The sequence below is a fragment of the Ahaetulla prasina genome, chromosome 4, assembly GCF_028640845.1.
Source record: "Ahaetulla prasina isolate Xishuangbanna chromosome 4, ASM2864084v1, whole genome shotgun sequence".
Taxonomy (NCBI): domain Eukaryota; kingdom Metazoa; phylum Chordata; class Lepidosauria; order Squamata; family Colubridae; genus Ahaetulla; species Ahaetulla prasina.
In genome coordinates, this window is record NC_080542.1 from 39,578,226 (window position 1) to 39,599,783 (window position 21,558).

Sequence of the window (21,558 nt, forward strand, 5' to 3'; positions counted from 1 at the left end):
CTTCCTTTCTTAAACCATCCATAAAACTTAGCAATATTTTGTCATGAATATTTGTCTACTCAGAGTATTACTTATATCTCCCTTCTGAAATCAATTTAAGAAGCACAGACAGAGCCGTATATCTATTCATAAAATACAAATACTTATGATAGATTTGAAGAACACCTTCTCCTTCACCCTCTCCAAGGGCCCTCTGACTCAAAGTTCTCCAATGAAACTCATTGAAAGTAGACTTAAGACAAGAGGGAAAAAGAGCAATCCTTTCTACAGCATACTATTATGGAACTTATTGTCATTGGATATGGTGGAGCGTATTTATTTAAAAGGACGTATGTTATGGTCATGGAGATGAAGAGGTTCATTTAAGGCTATTTGCCACACTAACTACATGGAACCCACAGCAGCAAGAGTAATCTACTTCCAAAGCATTTATTAGAGAAGTATGCAGAAGTTTTGAAGTTTCATAGAATTCATCACACACAAAACATAATTTCTTGAATTCCAATGTCTCGTATTGTATCAATGTGAATATACAGTATACAAATTTCTTCTACAAAAGCAAAGAAAAAACAAAGCTTTGACTTGCATATGCCTATCCTTATATGTGTAAATTAATGGCCAACATTGGCTTCTGACTGTACTTTAAATCTGAGCACACAGAAACCAAACCTGCCCCAAAATATTTGCTTTATAAAGCTTGCTGCCATGTGATGAGCCCAAGAAACAAAGAAAGCATTAGGAAGAGAATCAGACTAGCTTCTCTCTGATTGCCTGGACTCTACGAGAGAAGGAAGGGAAAACATAAGGTTTGCAAGTTTCTGATACTATTATGAATCTCAATAGTGAAGTTTTAATCATCTTGAGGAGTCCAAGAACCATAATTTCTTCTCTTTCATCACCTAGAAAAAATGCAAAGTCATCCTGGAAATGAGTATTGGCTTATAGCTACATTGCTCCAGATTGCATGTGCAATTAACATAACAAAAATATTTTCCATATTAAAAATATATATTTTTAAAACTAAAATGAAATAATCTCTGAACATATCAGGGGAAAAAACCAGGCTGTAACCCTTCTCTTGGAACAGATTGTTATCCACATGCAGGCAGTCTTTTGAATGAATTATTGTATAATATTATAAAAAGTGAGATCTCACCTGCAATTTGACAGGGTGTTATATAGTCACAGTTTGAATTCTCAGTGAGAATGTAGCCTTTCATGCAGTGTTGTAGCTTTGCGACCACAAAAAAAGAGACTAGTATTTATTTTCTCCCAGTTGATATTTATTTCTAGTTGGAAGCATATACCTTTTTCTAGAGTAGTCATTACAAATGAGGTCTGAAAAGCAAGCTGTCAATACTGAGGAGAGTGTTAATTATGTGATTCAGTATTTATATCAGAATTCAGCATAAACTGAGAATCTTAGCTTTGAGGCAAGTAGCAAAACTCACGTTTTTCAAGTAGAAGGGACAAGATCAGTGGTGGATTTTAAATTTTTTTACTACCGGTTCTGTGGGTGTGGCTTGGTAGGCATGAGTTGGTGGTCATGGCTTGGAGGGCATGGCACGGGAAGGATATTGTAAAATCTCCATTCCCACCCCAGCCAGAGGAAGGATACTGCAAAATCTCCATTCCCTCTCCAATCCAGAGGAAGGTTACTGCAAAATCCCTATTTCTTCCTGATCAACTGGGACTTGGGAGGCAGAGAATAAATGGGGCCGGGGGCTAGTCAGAATTTTTACTACCGGTTCTCCGAACTACTCAAAATTTCTGCTACCAGTTCTCCAGAACTGGTCAGAACCTGCTGAAACCTATCTCTGGACAGGATCCAGTCTTTGGTATATCTAGTGTAAAGCTTTTAAAGTAGCAAGTGATGGGAAAGGATATATTAAGTAGCCTGAGTGGATTTTAATCTAGCTCTTTTGTTTAAAAAATTAAAATGAGTTTCAGATTACAATAGAACACAGTAATTTAATTTGCTTCAGGCCTAAAACTATCTAACACCACTGCAGGTAATGCCAACATCATTCTTTTTCTTTCTGCAAACTGGAGCAAAGCTGGCTTAGAGGCAAACCACGTTTTGCATCTTAACACAACTTTATTTATTTATTTAAAACATTTATACAGCCGCCTATCTTATGCTCAATCAACAGTTAAAACTGTAAGATCAGAATGCATAAATCAATTAAAACATTAAAAATGTAATGCCAAAGTTAAACTTCCAACATCATTATTATATCCTTTCACCCACCTCACCCTATCCTAGTGCTTGGGAGGAAAAAATAATCAGGTCTTAAGTGCTTTTTGGAGGGCTAGAAAGATAGTGGTCTACCAAACTTCAAGTAGAAGGGTTTTACACAGGGCAGGAGTTGCCACAGAAAAGACACTATTCCTAGGTTCCAAAAAATGGCCACATTTAAGGGAAAAGATCAGGAGTATGCTCACTGATCTGATAAGATGTGTAGATGTCCTTAGGGAGAGGTGCCACATGGGGTTTCAAGGTAGTTACTGTGATGGAATGTACATTTGAGGTGGATCCCCAGGTGGGAGGGGGGCATTCCATAGGAGTAAGAGGCAACTCAGCCAGGGGTGAAATGTAAAATTTGTTACTACCGGTTCTGTGGGCGTGGCTTGGTGGGGTGAATAATGTGACTGGGTGGGTGTGGCCAACTTTTTTTTTAACTTTTAAAAGCATTTTTTCGGCTGAAGAAAAAAAGCTTTTAAAAGTAAAAAAAAACCTCTAATGATCGTGCAGCTCAGCTGGGGTAGGACGGGGAGGGGAGGGATTTTTGCTACCGGTTCTCCAAACCACCCACCGCCATCGCTACCAGATCGGGCAATTCGGTCCGAACCGGGAGCATTTCACCCCTGAACTCAGCCCAGAAGTTAGATGTGACAGGAACAGGATGAAGACAGTCCCTCCCTAATAGTTCACAGACTTTAATATAGGTGCAGATAGTCTTCAGTCTGGCAAGATTTATATCAGGCCCCAAATCAAGAATAACATAATATTATTTCCAAGTTGGGTTTTTAAAATTTATTTTACAACTATAGACAAAATCATCCCCTCCTGCAAACAGACATTAATCACTGCTTGAACCTAACCACATGCACCCTCCTGGGGGGCGTTAATCAACCAGGAGGGGCATGAATCCAAAACACAGGTAGCCAAATTCATTGACTCAAGAAACTGTCTTCAAGAGCAACTGATTTGAATTCCTCTCAGATAACAAGGCTCAGGCTTGTCTCCATCATCTCCAAAGGATCTGGGCCAGCTCTGGATGAACTCGAGCAAGAATATTCCTCATTGTGACCCTGCAAGGGCTGCTCAGGCTCCTCCTTACCTAGATGAACTTTTTCACCTGCTACCCGCAGATGCATTGAGAAGTAATTAAACTTCCCTTATCATCACAAGGTAAGTCCTAATATAGTCTCTTACCATTGCTTGATCAGCCTTGCTCTTTTCTTCAAGTTGCACTAGTGTCCCTTATGTCACTTCATTTTTTTGAGTCTCTTGGTAAACAATGGGGTTCTATTAAGTTCCACATACAGACAGTGTCCACAGAATCATGATTCAGTCCTTCCTCATCACCTGCTCATTCCAAGCTGTGACAAAAGCCTCTGCTGAACCATGTAACAGAGTTTTGGGAAAAATCCCAAGCTCCTTCTGAAACCACACTGGTCCATCAGTGCTTGGGGTAGGCCAATCAAATAGGTTCCACTACCCAGCAGTGGGTAGCAGTTGGAGTTCTGTGGAGAACTCCAAGGCCAAGAGAGTGGTCTGTCCATGAGAATGGACTAATGATAATGCCTCCCAAATCCAGATCACAATACTATTGCCTGGAGACTACTAACAGCAGATCTGATGTGTGACCCTCTTTGAGAGTAGGGCCATGAATAAGTTGGGCTAGATCCATGACTGCCATGATAGCCATGAACTATCTCACACCTCAGCCCCCCACAGTACATAAGCCTGGAAAATTCCACTGGGTAGATAAAAATCAATAGCATGAGGAGGGATGCTGCTACCCTATAGGGAGGAAGCAATCTCCATTGGCCCAACTCATAAATAGGGTCTTATACCTGGTGATGTCCATATCAGGGCCTCTAGTGACTACTGGAGACTCACAAAAGACAACAGTCTCCTTGCCTAGGAATCACAGTCAGTGCCATACCTGAAACCTGAGGTACATTTCTGATTGTAGGTACATCCTTCCATGTGCAACCGAATTTCAGTGATACAGACCAGGTCAGCTTTCTCATCCATGATCAAGTTGTGGATGGAAAAAAAACCTTATTAAATACTGATCTGGCATTCAGCAGAGTGTTCAATCAGTGTTCAGAGAGATTAAAACTCTGAAACCTGGTAATGGAGCTGACCAAAGGAGGCCAGAACATGACAGGCAGTCTTAAGCACAGATGCTGCCTTGCCTGAGAGTAGCCTGTCCCTTGTCTTCTGCCCATATTTTTCCACAGCTGTCACCACTGCAATACCTTCTCCTCTCCTCTCTTGTTACTTTACTTTTATTACTTTACTTTTCTATTCATCTATTTTTATTTGTTTTAATTGCTATGTGTCCAAAAATATTTTACAAGAAGAGTTCTCCATTCCTCTGAAAACAGTAAAATACCCTATCCCACCAGACTTGAAATCCTAGGCTTAGAAAACTTGGAACTTCGTCGCCTTCGACAAGACCTAAGAATCATTTGTTGTAATGTCCTTCCTGTTAAAGACTACTTCAGCTTTAATTGCAATAATACTAGAGCAACTAATAGATTTAAACTTAATGTCAACCGCTTTAATCTAGATTGCAGAAAATATGACTTCTGTAACAGAATCATCAGTGCTTGGAATACTTTACCTGACTCTGTGGTCTCTTCCCATAATCCTAAAAGTTTTATCCAAAAACTTTCTACTATTGACCTCACCCCATTCCTAAGAGGACCATAAGGGGCGTGCATAAGCGCACAAACATGCCTACCATTCCTGTCCTATTGTTTTTCTTTTCTTCTTCCTATATATATGCTTATACCTCCTTATATTTACCCATATATGTGTTTATTTACTATATAATCTTTTTGTATGATACCTACATATATTGTTGTGACAAAATAAAATAAAAAAATAAAAAAAATAAATAGATTATAATGTTATTATCTTTATTTTTATTATTGATAATTGTCTTGAGTGCCATTTGTGGGGAGAAAGACAGCAGATAGATTTAATAAATATGTTATTTTCTTCAAATTGTTTATAGTTTTTGTGCATTCTTAGGCTGCAGGTAATATGCAAAAGACTTGGCTATCTTCCATGAGAGGATGCCACAGTATGAGGGAAAAAAGGGAAAAGGGGGAAAAAGACTAATTTCCATATGTCATAGTCTTTGCTAATGAGAGTGGGACAGATCTCATGCAGAAGGTAAGATAAAAGTAAATTTATAATTTGACTTAATTTAGAAATTTTGGTGTATACAAAGACCAGACCCTTCTCCATTCCTTAACCAGTTGCATGACCATTACACTCTATAGCACTTTAAATCTGCCCATCACCTTGGTATTTCTGCAAAAGAAAATCCCAATATATAAATCCACTACTCTATTTATCCTATCCCAAAATGGGAATAACCACATCATGCAAAATTGATATGAATTGTAGGTTTGGTTCAGATAAAATTCAATCTGTCAAATCTGACTTAACAAAGCACTGCACCTATGTTCCCATAATATGTTATATCCAAACATATGAATACCGTTAAGGCTTAGCATGATGACAAAATTCATACACAGTAAGCCAGTATCTTGGTTTTTGCAATACAATGTATCAGAAACAGTACAACTCAGTTTTAATCTAGTCTAGCATTTTGTGTGACCTGAGCCACAGTCTCTCAGTTCTTGCTTATTTTTTTACAACTCGCAATGGCAAATAATATATATATATGTGTCTGGGCAGGATATTTTTCTGATGTTAAAAAAATCCTCTATTTTAAATGCAAGGCATGCATTTAAAATACGACAAATTCCTAGCCCTACCTCTGCCTTTAGTTCTTAGATAGATGTGTTATACCCAATAATACTATTACCAAAAGCCTAGTTTTCTGCTTTTTTGGAAAAAAAAGTGAAGAAGGAAATTCTTCTAACTAGAAAGAAAGGAATTTCCTTTTCCAAACCATGTGTGCAGTATGTGAGTCATTGCTAAGAATGTTCATTCATCCACTGAAAACCAAGAAAAAGACTTAAAATAGCCTGTGACAATAAGATATTTATACCTCAGATTCAAGAAGTGTTACAAGCTTGATCTTTTTTCAAAAAAAACCTAAAAGCTGAAAATGTGGGCATTGTGGTTTACTTGAGGAATAATTCTTACTTTTGTAGAAGCCTACATTTTTCTGTTCTGTCTCACAGGCTTAAAGTGTTAGACCAATTCTTGAATACTCATTTGTCTGGAACCCACACTGCATATCAGACATTAATACAATTGAGCGAGTCCAGAGATATTTCACAAGAAGAGTCCTCCACCCCTTTGCTCACAACAGAATATCTTATACCACCAGGCTTGAAATTTTAGGCTTAGACAACCTAGAACTATGCTGCCTTCAGTCTGACCTAAGCATAGTACACAAAATTATCTACAATATCCTACATGTCAATGACTACTTCCGATTCAACCGCAATAATACACAAGCACACAATAGATACAAATTTAAGGTAAACCGCTCCAAACCCGATTGCAGAAAATACGACTTCAGCAACAGAGTGATCAATCCGTAGAATGCACTACCTGACTCTGTGGTTTCTCCCCCAAACCCCCAAAACTTTAACCTTAGACTGCCTACTGTTGACCTCACCCCATTCCTAAGAGGTCTGTAAGGGGTGTGCATAAGTGTACCAGCGTGCCTACCGTCCTTGTCCTACTGTCCCCATTTATTCATATCCATTTCCTGTATTCATAATCATGTTTATACTTATATCTGTTATCTTATTCATGCTTGACAAATAAATAAATAAATAAATAAATAAATAAATAAATAAATAAATAAATAAATAAATAAACAAACAAATAATATCCTGCATTTACCAAAAGGTGGTTTCTTTGGTTCTGGATTAAAATGTTGCATGCATTCTGATATTGTAGTTTGCTTGCAAGATGTCCCTCTGTGAGGGAAAAGACTGGTTCTAAAATTGATAAATAAAAGAATAAACATATGGCTTTGAATATGTGATTATGCAAGCCCAATCGTTACCCATATTTAAAGCCGCTGGAGCAAGAATCTTACATGATTACTAGTGTGTGAAAGAAAAAAATCATGTAGAACTGTTTTGAAATGAAATTCACTGTTCCTTCAATAAAGAATTTGGGGGATGATAATATTTTGCATCTAGAATAATGAGCGTTTCTATCCTTTGGAAAACTGGTACTTGGTTATCAAAAGGTTTTGTAGACCACCATAAAATGTTAAGGGTGAGCAATATGGTGCCCTTGAAATCCATCTCTTATGAACACATACAATATATAATATATCTGCAAGAATCTAAAATTTAATGTCAATTAATTTTACCTTTTCTTCTTTAAAATGACAGAAATCTCATACCACCAACTATTGTGAGATGTTGGTGTTCTCAGCTGAATTCACAAACAATACTTGTGAAGTATTGAGTGGATCAGCCGCAATATTCTTGCAGACTGCTAGTTATCTACAGACTACTGTTGGAAACTGTTAATATTTAATATTTAGAGCAAAACTGTCAAACTCATTGTTCATTATTTTGAAACCAGAAGATAGTTTAGGAATTTATCAACAAATTAGGTACTATAGTTCCACTATGCATTTTCAATGACTACAGCCATTGAGCCCAGTCATTTGGACCATGCACAGTTCTGTGGTTTCTTTCCCATAAATGCAATAAATCTGTTCCCATTTATTCTCTTCCTCCATGGTTTCATTACTGTACTGACTCTTCCAGCAATGAGCCATAACTTCATTGATAAGATTGTGTGCTTTTAGAAGAATTGGGAGCAAATGAAGTCTCAGTCCTTTGTGTGCAGTATTTACAGAGCCCTTCCTGGATGAAATAAACAAATATAAATCAGGGATCAGCCATGTGTAGCTGTACTAATATTACTGGACTGAAACTTCTGTTATCCCTCATCATTGGTCATGCTGGATAGGACAGACGGAGTTGGAGCTTAACGACATCTGGAAAGCTGCACCTTTCCCATGCCTGCTTGAATAAACCGAATTGATATAATAAAACAACTTCTTGTGTCTACCCTGCTATCCCATTACTCCGCATGGCCGTCTTCCAGGGCTGTAATCATTTGTAAACAGTTGGGAAAGTTGTCCATCTATTTGTAATATCTAATTCTCTTAGCTCCCACAGCTGCAGTTTTGCACTTGCAGATGGTGAAACAGGTTCCAAGAGCACTTAATGCTTGCAAAGTTGGCAGCAAATGTAAGTAATGCAACAAATGTCAAGGTGTATATTAACAGCCAAGATGGATCAAGTTTATTGATTTGGAGTGGAACGTTTTACTCACATCATTTCCTGGCAGAACAGGTATGTATGTATGTATGTATGTATGTATATGAATGTGTGTCTTTATATGCATGCATCTTTGTATGGCTGTACATGTATGTGTGTAAACATGTATAGACAGCACATAGTTTTCTGCCTTTCACCTAAAATTAACTGCCTGAAGCAGCCAGGTAGCTCTGCCTAATAACAGGACCAGCCAAACATGTCTGGGAAATTAAGAGCTGCCTATAATAAGAAATGTGGTGCAAGAAAAAGGGCTAAGGAAGCTGAGTTTTCAATTGCCTATTCCCTCATGGACATACCTGCCTACGCACACATAAAATACAGAGAAAAGGTGGGTAAGCGCATGCATTTGTTTAAAATAAAAGCATGGAGGGGAAAAATTGGAAGTACTGACCTTAAAGCTCCAGTAGTTGGGTTGCTAACAAAAAAAGAACAAAAAACAGAACAACAAAAAAATACCATTAAGATTCTGTTTTGAGAAAACAGTTGACTTTAAACAGTGTGATAAGTGATCATGTTTAATTGGTTTGTTTAAAGTCCCCTCCCAATGGTTTTTTTTAAAACAAAAGTCATGGATTCCCTAAAATGAATTGAAATGGTCAGTGGGTATCACATAGGAAGGCTTCAGTCAGGTAGATACAGTGATATAGATGTGAAATTTTACTGCAAGAATAAATAAAAGAGCAAGGAGTTCAAGATCCTACTTCATCCCAAAAGAATTTTTCCCCATCTAGAAACTATGGTTAAACTAGTAACACTGATGTTTTATAAATATATATATATATGTATATAATATTGCATGAGTTATTTCACTACAGAAAGGAAAGGAAAGGAAAGGAAAGGAAAGGAAAGGAAAGGAAAGGAAAGGAAAGGAAAGGAAAGGAAAGGAAAGGAAAGGAACGTCAGTATCACATATTGATTTCTACCTTGAAGTCTGATGATAAAGAATATTTTAAATTATGACTAAACAGAATAAAACATAGAGGAAATATGTCTCTCTGTAAAATAGTTCATTCAAACTGATTCCCTGCACGATATGGCTTTATTTTATTTTAAATAATTCCAATTATTATTATTTAATTGCAGACAATAAGAACGCATGATAGGTTACATAGCAATGTAAAGAGAGAGAGAGAGAGAGACAATACGGAGCACAGTCCAGCTATCATTAAATATTTGCCCTCCCCACTGATCGTTAAAATATAATTCATCATGTACTCAGTCTCCAAATAAAGCTATAAACATTGCTTAATTTTGGCTAGGTTTTACTCATGACATATACCTTATTTTCTTAAAGTAGAATTATACTACTGATTAGCACACTTATGGACAATACTAGATACCTGGAAAAAGTATGCAATTTCATTTTATATGGCAATCAAAGCAGGAGTGGAGACACTCAAATGAATATGCCATAAGGGAAGCTAAGCCATATTGAGAAGTGAAAGACTATGAAACTAGGCTTAACAATGTACATAGTTCCATCTATGAAAAAAAAAGATGCCATCTTCTTTTCTTTACACTGAGACTGAGCAAAATGAAATGTAACTACCTTTGGTTAATAATGCAGTAGTATAGAACCTTCAGAAGTATTCTTAATTTGGTATGTGAATTGAATAAAATATCTTATTTCTTTCTTCTCCAATGGACATGCACTTAAGGAATTTCATAAACAAAATTATACATCTATATCCCCAAATCTAAACACTGGCAGAAGTAGAAACAAGAGACTGAATAAAGAGCCACAAATGATGAACACACTGAAATGCTGCATTGCCAGCATTACAATGTAGGATAATTGATTGCAACTCAGAATGTCATGAATTGTAGGAAAAAAATCATTTGTAGTTTTCTCATTTTCTAGTCTTGGGGGAAAATAACTAGAATTTAAACGATGAACTGGCAGCAGCCCAGATCAGTATATCTTGTGAAACTAAATGTTTTCTGGTTTGTGGTGTTGGTTCCTAATTAAATAATTTTTTTATGAACACACAGAACTGGAACACAGAACCATTGAAATGAAGGGAGGAAAATGCCACAAGTTTTGATGATATTGATTCAATCAGCCTCAAATCTTTCCTGGTGTTGAATGATATCTAGTTCACTCAAAGGATATATTCTTTCTTAGCTTCAGAATATAACAGATATAGATTGAATCCCTACATTAATTTATTTACCACAAGTTCGTTTGGATCGGTAGAATGTATTTCTAACTAATAAACATGTATTGGAATACATGCTACTCATTAAAAAGGAGAATTCTGTAGCAGAAAGATGGAAAAGGCCCCTATGCATGATGTCATTAGAGCCCTTCTAAAATTCAGAATTAATTAATTCAGCACAACTTTGTTAAACAATGATTCATCATCCTGCATTTAGAGAAGCGTGTCAGGGGATATGCTTAGCTAGAACTTCTCTTAGCACATTAGCTTTCCATGTGTAGTAAAGAGAGTTAATGACTTGGGACAGCTTTCATGCAATCCTTCATGATTTTGTAAAAGATGAGCTAAACTTCCTACTGCTACTTACACATTACAACCATGTTTTGCCCTGCAGGACAAATATCTGCTTCACTGGTACTGATGGAATTTTAATAAGAAAAACAGTGTGCAGCTCTGCTGTCCCTATTCAATTTCTTTTTCCTCTTGGCTATTAGCTTTTGAAAACAAAACATTTAGGAGATCCTGATCAAAAATTTCTTTTGTCATTCCTAATTCTGAAACCCAGGAAGTGAGGTAGTCCTACACTGAGCCCAATTGAAAAAGCAGATCTTTAGTACCAAGTGCTAAATATAAACAGATTACTGTACTTTGAAAAACTTAAATGACAACTTGTTTTGCCTTTTAAGCTTTTTTCCCCTCATCCTTTTAGTCTTTCCTTTCCGCCATATGGAACCTGCAGTTGAAGATAATTCTTTGCATACAGATGAATCATTTGAGAAGATAATGATTTGTTTGCAACCTATTGAGTGGAGAAGATTGTGTTCCGTGTTACCATATTGCTCTACTGAAGATTCTGATTGTCTTGAAAATCCAGGACGAATGCATAGATTTCTCCACATTTCAATTACTCAAATTAACGGAGGGCATGCTTATTTCTGGCTTAAAGCAAAGTATTATTTGAAGCGAGCTAGGTTTTTTTATAAAAATAGTGGGGAAGCAGAATAATTAATTGTGGTTCAATGATATTTCTTAGGCTAGGCTTAACATGCTTACTATCTGATTCTTGGCAACATTTTCAACCCTTGCATTATGCTTATTTCCCAAAGCTATCTACCATACTGCATACCCTTCAGTGCAGCTATTGGCACAGGAAATCAATTGTATTGCAGCAGACTGAGATGGTGTTGACATCAGCAGATTTTCCTCCTGTTTTAGAGAAAAGCAGGAAGAAGAACCACAATTAATTACATTCTGTTTGTACTGGAGGATCAGAGGAAGATAAGAATAAATGATACTTATTAATACCAATAAAAACAGGAGAAATGATGCAGAAAGGACTGTATAAAAATAGCAAAGGCTAAGGAATAGATTATATCAAGGAATAAAACATACCAGCATAACTATGAAACGGCAGGTCAGGTGAAGGTTGATTTCTGAATGGTGAAACAGGATTAAGGTTCCAAAACTTGTTTTCGGTGCAGTTATTGAAAGTTCACAAAGACATATGTGTTTTTAATATATATAAAATATTTTTCATAAGCAAACAAGTGGAATGTTTACAGAAAAATGTTACGTACTTTTCCCTAGATAATTCATTTTATTCTTTCTTCCCCAACCATCTCTTTCTTAATCGTTCCAGCATTCAATCATTATTCTGTGACTAAGATGAATGATCTTTATTGATTTGATTTTGTTGGTTTTCAGGGCTGCAATATCCTGAGTGTACATCAGTACACTGCGTATACTTCCCAGAGAATGGGATATAGGTAACAGAATGTTTGTTTATGATATCATTCCCAGATTAGAGATCCTAGCTTGTCTACGTGGACTGAATGTAAAACTAGGTCTTGAGAATCCTTCCTACTTCTTAATTTGAGTCAAACAGATGCCAATAAAGATCTTCTTCAATTTTGTAAAAAAGATGAAAGTTGCATGGTATCAAATCTGGACTATATGGAAGATAAGGTAAAACAGTAGACCCGACTTCACAATGGTCTCTTGCTATATTGCAGCAAATTTTCTTTTTAATCTTTCATAGTTTTGAGCACTTCAATGTAGCTCTATCAGGAGTTGGTAAATTCTAGATTCAAAGTGAATAGCACCATCTCTGGCCCAACATGTAGCTGTAAGTTTTCCTTTTGAAAAAAAAAAGGAAATTGTGATAATATTTCATGGATGAATGCTTCATGTCTGGGTCATAAAGATAAGCCGATATTTCATCTGCTGTCACAATACTGTGAAGAAATTCCTCACTTACATTCTTATAGTGTGACAACAATTCTAGCAAATTTTAATTCTTGAAGTTTTCATCTCTGCTATCAGCATGGAAAGGAACCCATCTTGTACAAATCTTTCCATACTGAAAAACATATATGTGACCCACATATTTCAGTGAAATGCTAAACCTGTGAATAATTTTCTTTTGAGTGATCTGCTGACTGTCCTTAATCAGTTTGTTAACTTTACTTGCTCTATGTAAAACTTGTCATTTGTTGTCACAAGTTGTCCACTTCATTCTTGATCACAAAAATTAGCTTTTTTCTTTTTCATCATCTTTATATGTTGGCCTAATAACACATAATCATCACCATTAATAGCTTTCCTTTGATACTGAATTTCAGTTGAAGGACTCTTGGTGTTCCAAAATTCAATGATAGTACATTGCTGAAAGTTTGCTCACAAATATTCACTGCGAGCTTCCATTTCAAAATTGCAAATTTCCCAGAAATTTCCCATCAACAGAAGCGAAAGGGCAGATGCTAAAGAACATGTCAGAGTTTTGAGTGTATCTGTACTGCCATCTGTTGGTGACTTTTTATACTAAGGCTCTGTTTAGGGAAGGGTTGTTTCTAATATATGGTTTAAACATACAGAAAGTCCATACAGTCCATACAGAAAGGCCTGGAGGAGCATTGTCCATGATGTCGCGATGGGTCGGACATGACTTCGCAACTAACAACAACAACATATAAATGGAAAAAGCATGAATTGAATAAGATGAGAGAATTAATGAAAGAATCCAAGGTGATAACAAGTTCTGAATGTGAGTTATGGCTCTTTTGGTAGAGCCAAAATTTGTTGTGGAAAAAAAATAACAATGGAAGAAAAAGAGTAAAAGAAAGTATAATAGATACTTTCTATGACCATAGGAAAATGGTTCATCGGTAGAATGACCATAGAAAAAGGAAGCATGATTCCTGCCTGAAAAATATGAGATAGATTTCCCAATAGAATGAACAGAATGACAAGGGAATGATTGTTGTCTATTTGTTTTTGCTGTATAGAATAAGTCAAGATCAAAAGATATGGGGAAAAAAACTTCTTTGGTTGATACTAAAGTTGTTTTGGAAATGGATTCCAAAAGTTCCACAAGAAGCCTCCATCAGAGTAATTAGCATTAAATAAATGAAATAAATAAATGAAATGATCTGGTTGAAACTGAAGTGAGAGCATTCTGGAAGGAGCATTTTAGAATTCTGGAAAAGATAGCGGTATTTCAAAGAGCACTAATATTTATATTAATATAAAAATCATTAAAAATTAAGTTATAAATGTAATAAATAGAAATTCAGCAAGGAGTATCAATAGCACTTAGATTTATATACCATACCATAGTGCTTTACAGAGACTCTATGTGTTGTGCACCAGTTGCACCTCTTCCTGTGTAGGAAGTTGGCACCCACCCCTCTCCTAGAAGAATGAAATATTTTACAAAATATTAAAAAGGGGCATAATATTATATTTCCCTGAATGAGAAATGGAGAAACATGTTTTAAAGACAAAGCAGCTCCCTGCTGCTTACTGCCCCCCCCCCGCTTTGTCAATGGGCCATTAAGGCCTCAGCCAAGCTCACTCATTCCCCCCACCTTTGTCAATGGACCATCATCTGCAACACAATAGGACCCATCTAGCAACAGAAACTCACCACATGACACCTGGGAAGATTACATCAACCAGCAAGGCTAGCTAAGACCTCCAACCCCTGGGAGTCTGACAACCAATCAGGATACTCTTCCTGTGCCCCAGGAAATTCAAAGCTCAGAGGAAGCATAAAGCCAGGGCGCACTCAGCAGCTCAGACCTTTTCTGTTTAGGAACTCAAGCAATGTGATCCTGACCACCCTTAAACCATCGTTCCAAGCAGTCTCCATGTTTCCAGTGTCTTTTTCCCCACTTGGAACTGAACCCAGATGGATATTTCTTCCAACACCTGGATTGGGAGTTTCTGTGGTCAGCCACTCAAACCCTGGTCATCTCTCAGCTGGATTATTGCAACATGTTCTATAGGGTCCAGCCCTTGACATGTATCCAAAAGCTTCAACTGGTGCAAAACACAACTGCGCAGGCAGTTCTTGGGGCCCTAGGGCAGCCCATGTTACACTGCTGTTCCATGAGTTGCATTGGTTTCCAATCCAAGGTGTTGGTCTTCACCTTTAAAGCCCTTTGTGGCATGGATCCAGGTTATGTGAGCCTACCCCACCTATACTGGCAGAGATGTGCTGCAGACCCTATCAGTAAAGAAATCAGAGATCATCCATGGTTTTGGGGTGAGATGTCATCTATACACTGACGACACTCAGCTGTATATTTCCACCCCTAACCACCCCAATGGGGCCGTCGAAGTGATGTCCCGGTGTCTGGAGGCCGTACGGGTCTGGATGGGGAGAAACAAGCTCCAACTCAACCCTTCCAAGATCGAGTGGCTGTGGATGCCGGCATCCCGGTACAGCCAGCTGATTCCATCGCTGACTGTTGGGGGCGAGTTGTTGGCCCCCACGGAGAAGGTCCGCAATCTAGGCGTCCTCCTGGATGCACGGCTGTCATTAGAAGAGCATATGATGGCCGTCGCCAGGGGAGCTTTTTATCAGGTTCGCCTGATACACCAGTTGCGTCCCTTTCTAGACCGGGTTTCCCTCTGCACAGTCACTCATGCCCTCATCACATCCCGCCTGGACTACTGCAATGCTCTCTACATGGGGCTCCCCTTGAAGGGCACCCAGAAACTCCAACTGGTCTAGAATGTGGCTGCGTGGGTGATAGAGGGAGCATCTCGAGGCTCCCATGTGACACCTCTCCTGCGCGATCTGCACTGGCTCCCGGTGCAATTCAAAGTGCTGGTTACTATCGGGTGCAATTCAAGGTGCTGGTTACTATCTTTAAAGCGCTCCATGGCATAGGACCAGGTTATTTACGGGACCGCCTACTGCTGCCAGTAGCCTCCCATCGACCTGTGCACTCCCACAGGGAGGGCCTCCTCAGGGTGCCATCGGCCAAACAATGTCGGCTGGTGACCCCCCAGGGGGAGGGCCTTCTCTGTGGGGGCTCCGGCCCTCTGGAATGAACTGCCTCCGGGGCTTCATCAACTCCCCAACCTACAGACCTTTCGCCGTGAGCTGAAGACGCTTTTGTTTCATCATGCAGGGCTAGCTTAAATGTAGTTTTAAATGGGGTTTTTATTCATATTTTAATTTTTATGCCATATATTGAATAAGTTTTTTATACTGTTCTTAATCTGTATTATATGTAATTTTATTGGCTGTGAACCGCCCTGAATCCTTTGGGAAAAGGGTGGTATACAAATCGAATAAATAAATAAATAAATAAATAAAATTATAGCTGACGGGGTCCAGAAGAAGAGCTTTTTCTGTCACGAGCAGCCAGTCAAATGGCTGGAAGATTTCGCTGTGCCAGCTGGCTTGGGGCCTTAATGGAAAATGGCATCTTGGATGTGGTGGACTTCCTGATCTCCATATGTACTTTGCTCCCTTCCTTTCAGTTATGGTTAATCAAATTTTACCTGAATTTTTAAATGTATGGTTCTTATTTATTGTTTTAACATTTTAATGTAGAAGGGAAGGGAAGGGAAGGGACCTTGGAGGTCTTCTAGTCCAGCCCTCTGCTCAACTAGGAGAACCTATACTATTTCCGGTAAGTGGCTGTCTAGTTGTCTTCTAGTTGACATTGTCAACTTCCTGACCTCCGGACCTTTCGCCGCGAGCTGAAGACGTATTTATTCTTCCGTGCAGGACTGGCATAAAATGGGTTTTAATAGGATTTTAATTGGGGTTTTACTATGTTTGTATTTTATATTTAAATTATAGGCTAAATTGAATAAGTTTTTTAATTCTGGTTTTATTGTGTTGTATGTGATTGTTATTTTATCTGGCTGTTAACCGCCCTGAGTCCTTCGGGAGAAGGGCAGTATAAAAATTAAAATATTATTATTATTATTATTATTATTATTATTATTATTATTATTATTATTATTATTATTATTATTATTATTATTATTATTATTATTATTATTATTATTAACAACCTCCAGTGATGGAGCACCCACAATTTCTGAAGGCAAGCTATTCCATTGGTTAATTGTCCTCAATGTTAGGAAGTTTCTTCTTAATTCCAGGTTACTTCTTTCTTTGGTTTGTTTCCAACCATGACAACTGTAAGCTGCCTAGAATCCCCTTGGCAAGATAGGTGGCATAAAAGTCTAATAATAAAATAAATAATAGTCTCATCCTATTTTGTTATATGACGTTGAAAATGTCAGAAAAATAAAAAAAATTCTTTGAAAATAGTGAGAATTGTTTACTTAAGAAATGGCCACTATCCAACAAAAAGGAAATGAAAAATGAATGGGTTCTGAATGAACAGAAAAATGAGTGACTGGTACAAAAGATGTGCACTGAGATAGTTTGTTATAAAACAAACATATGAAAAAGAAGAATAACTGGATTAAAATTGTGATTGGATGGAGATGATGAAAAATATAAAGGTAAAAGGGTTAAGGAACAAAAGGCTACCTAGGAGGATGTGTGAGAATGAAATATAGTTTACAAACATAGAGAGTTACAGTATGAAAACTAGATTTAGTTCTGATTCCTTCCTTCTGATTTTGCTTATCTTACTGGGTTGCATACTGCTTTGCATAATAATACTTACCCTGAAAGGAAGAAACTAATTGATATGTATATATGTGTGTATGTTATGTCAGTGTCTCTTTCTACCCACTAACAATGTATTTTCTATTGTGGAATGGTTGACATATTTTGTTTCCTTTTTCTCTTTCTTTTTTATTTCCTTTCTCTTATGGTATGTATTCCTCTGGTATTGAAATATTTTCTTCATATGTTTACAATAAGTTTCAATTAAGAAATAATGAAAAAGTATAGCCATTTTATAAAATAAAATAAAATAAATAAAAAAATTACTATTAAATAAAAAATGTATCACATAGCAAAAACTCATGTACAGAAATACATACATTATATGCATAGAAAAAACTATGTATAGGAAAGATAAAATGGTCATTTAAAAAGACATCTGTTTTAACTCAAGATAAGGGGACTATAAATAAGGAGGCATCTGTTCTAATTCTAGATAATGAAACATTTATTTTAATAAGCTAACACATTCCATTCAATTGATAATAATTGGCTAAATCTTTAAACTAAAAAAAAAACTATAAAAAGAGAGCTGGAGAAGCAGTTCATTACGGCTGCCACCCAACTGTATTTGGCAAAATTGTGTTCAATAAATACATTTCCTTCGACTTCCAGGGATCGCTGGGGTGTTTTATTAGATTCCCAGATTACATGAACCAGAGGAAAAGAATCTGATCTTTCCAGAAGTAGCTATTTAAAGATTCATACTTTGAAATGAATTTGGTAGAAATTTGTGAAAGAAAAATTGCTGTGTTGCTTGTCAGACAAAGCAATATCCATCTAGCCAAATATTGAAATCTCCAAAACCACTGGAGATTCTAGAATGCCACTGAAAATACTGGAATGCCGAAGAACTTTAATCTACCAAGGAACTTTAAGACTGTCAATCAAGTCAACTTATTCTAGTCCTTATATTTGGAAATAAAAGTGGCTTATGTTATGAGAAAATTATGGTCTTAATAAATAATTGCCTATGTACAATAGTGGCCAAAATTGTGGAAACCTTTTCTCAAAAGGTATTTTTGTGTATTTTTGAGGTTTGATGGCTAATAACACCACTTTTTTTAGTAGTATCATAAAATTATATATTAATGGAAAGATCATTTAATTAAGAATGTAATGCAACAAATTTTGTTCAATTATCTGTATTCTATGAAAAGTTATAGCCAAATAACCAGAAAAAGGAAGCACAACTTGCTTAAATTGATATTAGGTAGTTTTCCTTCATCTGATTGTAGCTAATGAGCATGAGTGTTTAGAGAGCCAATCAGGTGTCATCTTGTTTTGGCAATGAGCCAATCAGATCACAGTAGGATTCAGTTATTGATGTCATGTATTGAAGCTGAGAGGAGGACATTTGTCAGTGTGTTATGTGATCGCTATCAAGTTGGTTGGGTTTTTTGTGTTCTTTCATTCAGTGAACTTGTAAAACATAATAAAATTAAAGTAATGGTGCAAAGAGTTGACTGGTTGCCCAGAAAGCAATATAAAATAGTATTATTAAGTGAACAAGGCTACAGTTTTAAAGAAATTAGAAGAAAAATTGGTGGAAAGAAAAACTGGTTAGAAAGGTGGCATTTCTAAGTTTTTGAAGAGGTATAGGAGACTAAGTTACTACAAAACCACACTGGTAAAGGCAGGAAAAGGTGCACAACAGCAAGTGATTATAGAAGAATTAAAAGTCTGTGCCTGCATGACAGAAGAAAACCAACTGGAACCTGGGTGTATACAAGATGAAATGGTGCAATGCAATGTGAAGTTGAGTGCAAGGACTGTTCAGCGCAGACTGCGGCAATTTGGCCTAAAATCTAGAATTCCACAAAAAAAGCCACTTTTATCTCTCAAACAAAGGTTGAAAAGTATTACATTCTTGATTAAATTATCTTTCCATTGATATATAATTTTTTGGTACTACTCCCCAAAAAAAGTGGTGTTATTAGCCATCAAACCTCAAAAATAAACTTTTCCCAAAAGGTTTCCACAATTTTGGCCACTACTTGTATGTATACTTGTATGTATATCATTACCATTATCATTTTACCCATTGTCTAGCCACTGCAGGATAAAGGCCTCTTCTGCAGGTTTCCAACCAATACAGTACTTTCATTTGTTCTCTAATCCATGTGCAGGTTTTTCTAACTTGTCTTATAATGCCAAGCATGTATCTTTCCATATTTAGGATCATAGTAGGTCTTAATTTTGAGACAATCTGCTCCATATTTTGCACACCCTACTTTTCAATTATAGAATTAGAGTATGCAAAACCTGGAGCAGATTGTCTCAAAATTCAGTCCTACTACTATCTTAAATTATTCTCTTACTGCAGAGAAAGTCATTTTCTCAGTTTCCTCTGGTTCTGCAGATGGAGATAGCTAGTTTTCTGAATGCCCGATTTGCTCATCAGTGTACTACAAGCTTCTCAAGTATCCATGATCAGTTCTTAAACTTGGGAGAAGAAGAATGTGTATCTCAGCAAACCATATTCCAATTCAATAGCACTCCAAAGTAAAAGCAGCTGCTAGGCCTTGATAAGACTGAATTGTCATGCAGCAGCACTATTTCCCACCCAAGCAGTTTCCCTAGTTTCTATTCAGTGACAGAGCCATGGGAACACATCCAGGAAGTAGCAAAGCTGATCAAATTTGAAGCTCAGCCATGACAACAAAGGCCAAACAGAAGAGGGTGGATGAAAAAAAGGAATAGATAGATAGATAGATAGATAGATAGATAGATAGATAGATAGATAGAGATATAGATATAGATAGATATAGATATAAAATATAAAATTCAAATAGTATCCCCAACTTTCCTCTAAAGGCAGAGAGCTGGAATGATTAAAATGATTATTTACTAAAATAGCAATAGCACTTAGACTTATATACCACTTCACAGTGCTTTTACAGCCCTCTCCAAGTCGTTTACAGAGTCACCATATTGCCCTCCACAATCTGGGTCTTCATTTTATCGACTTTGGAAGGATGGAAGGCTAAGTTAACCTTGAGCCGGTGAGAATTGAATTGCCAAACTGCTGGCAGCCGGCAATCAGCAGAAGTAGCCTGCAGTACTGCATTCTAACCATTGTGCCACCACAGTTCTTAATGTTAAAATATAACATTCTTCCTTTTTAGTAGTAGCAACAGTATTATTGATAATAATAATATTACTTAAACATTTCATATACAGGTAGTCCTTGACTTATGACTGCAATTGAGCCCAAAATTTATGTTGTTAAGTGAGACAGATGTTAAGTGAGTTTTGCCCAATTTTATTATCTTTCTTGCCACAGTTGTTAAGATAATTACTGCAATTGTTAAGTTAGTAGTACGATTAAATGAATCTGGTTTCCCCATTGACTTTGCTTGTCAGAAAGTCACAAAAAACATGACCTCAAGACACCGCAGCCATCATAAATACATGCCAGTTGCCAAGCATCTGAATTTTGATCACATGACCACAGGGATGCTGCAAGTCAGAAGTCACTTTTTTCAGCACCGTTATAACTTGAAACAATTTATCTAGTCTCCCCCTTTAAAAACATTCCGTTTGGTGGACATCATTACATGTTAAGTTATCAAATGGTATGCTTTAAATACTGTAAATGTCCTGCATATTATTATTTTAATTTATTTTATTGCTTTTTAATTAATAACAAAGAGAAAAAGAGCAATTAAAGAGCATAATTTAAAGAGAAATTATGTCAAAGAGAAGGAAAAAAAGGAACACATAAAAAGTATTATAACAAACACATGAAAAATATGACAAAAATGTCATTATAACAAAAGCAACAGTTCTACATATACAATTCTACACATGCTACACAAACATTGTGTGTGTGTGTGTGTGTGTGTGTGTGTGTGTGTGTTTTTTTGTAGGTTTTCACGGGTATAGGTATCTATTCATAGGGTACAGGTA

At 36.8% G+C, this 21,558-nt stretch overlaps 1 protein-coding gene across 1 annotated transcript in view; it reads right to left on the reverse strand.

Annotated features, from left to right (window-relative positions):
- Positions 1-21,558, reverse strand: part of SRCIN1 (SRC kinase signaling inhibitor 1) — a 152,782-nt gene that overhangs the window by 95,772 nt on the left and 35,452 nt on the right. Inside the window, exon 2 of the mRNA XM_058183592.1 lies at positions 8,933-8,956. Within this exon, the coding sequence (XP_058039575.1) occupies positions 8,933-8,956 (24 nt within the window). The remainder of the gene's footprint in view (positions 1-8,932; positions 8,957-21,558) is intronic.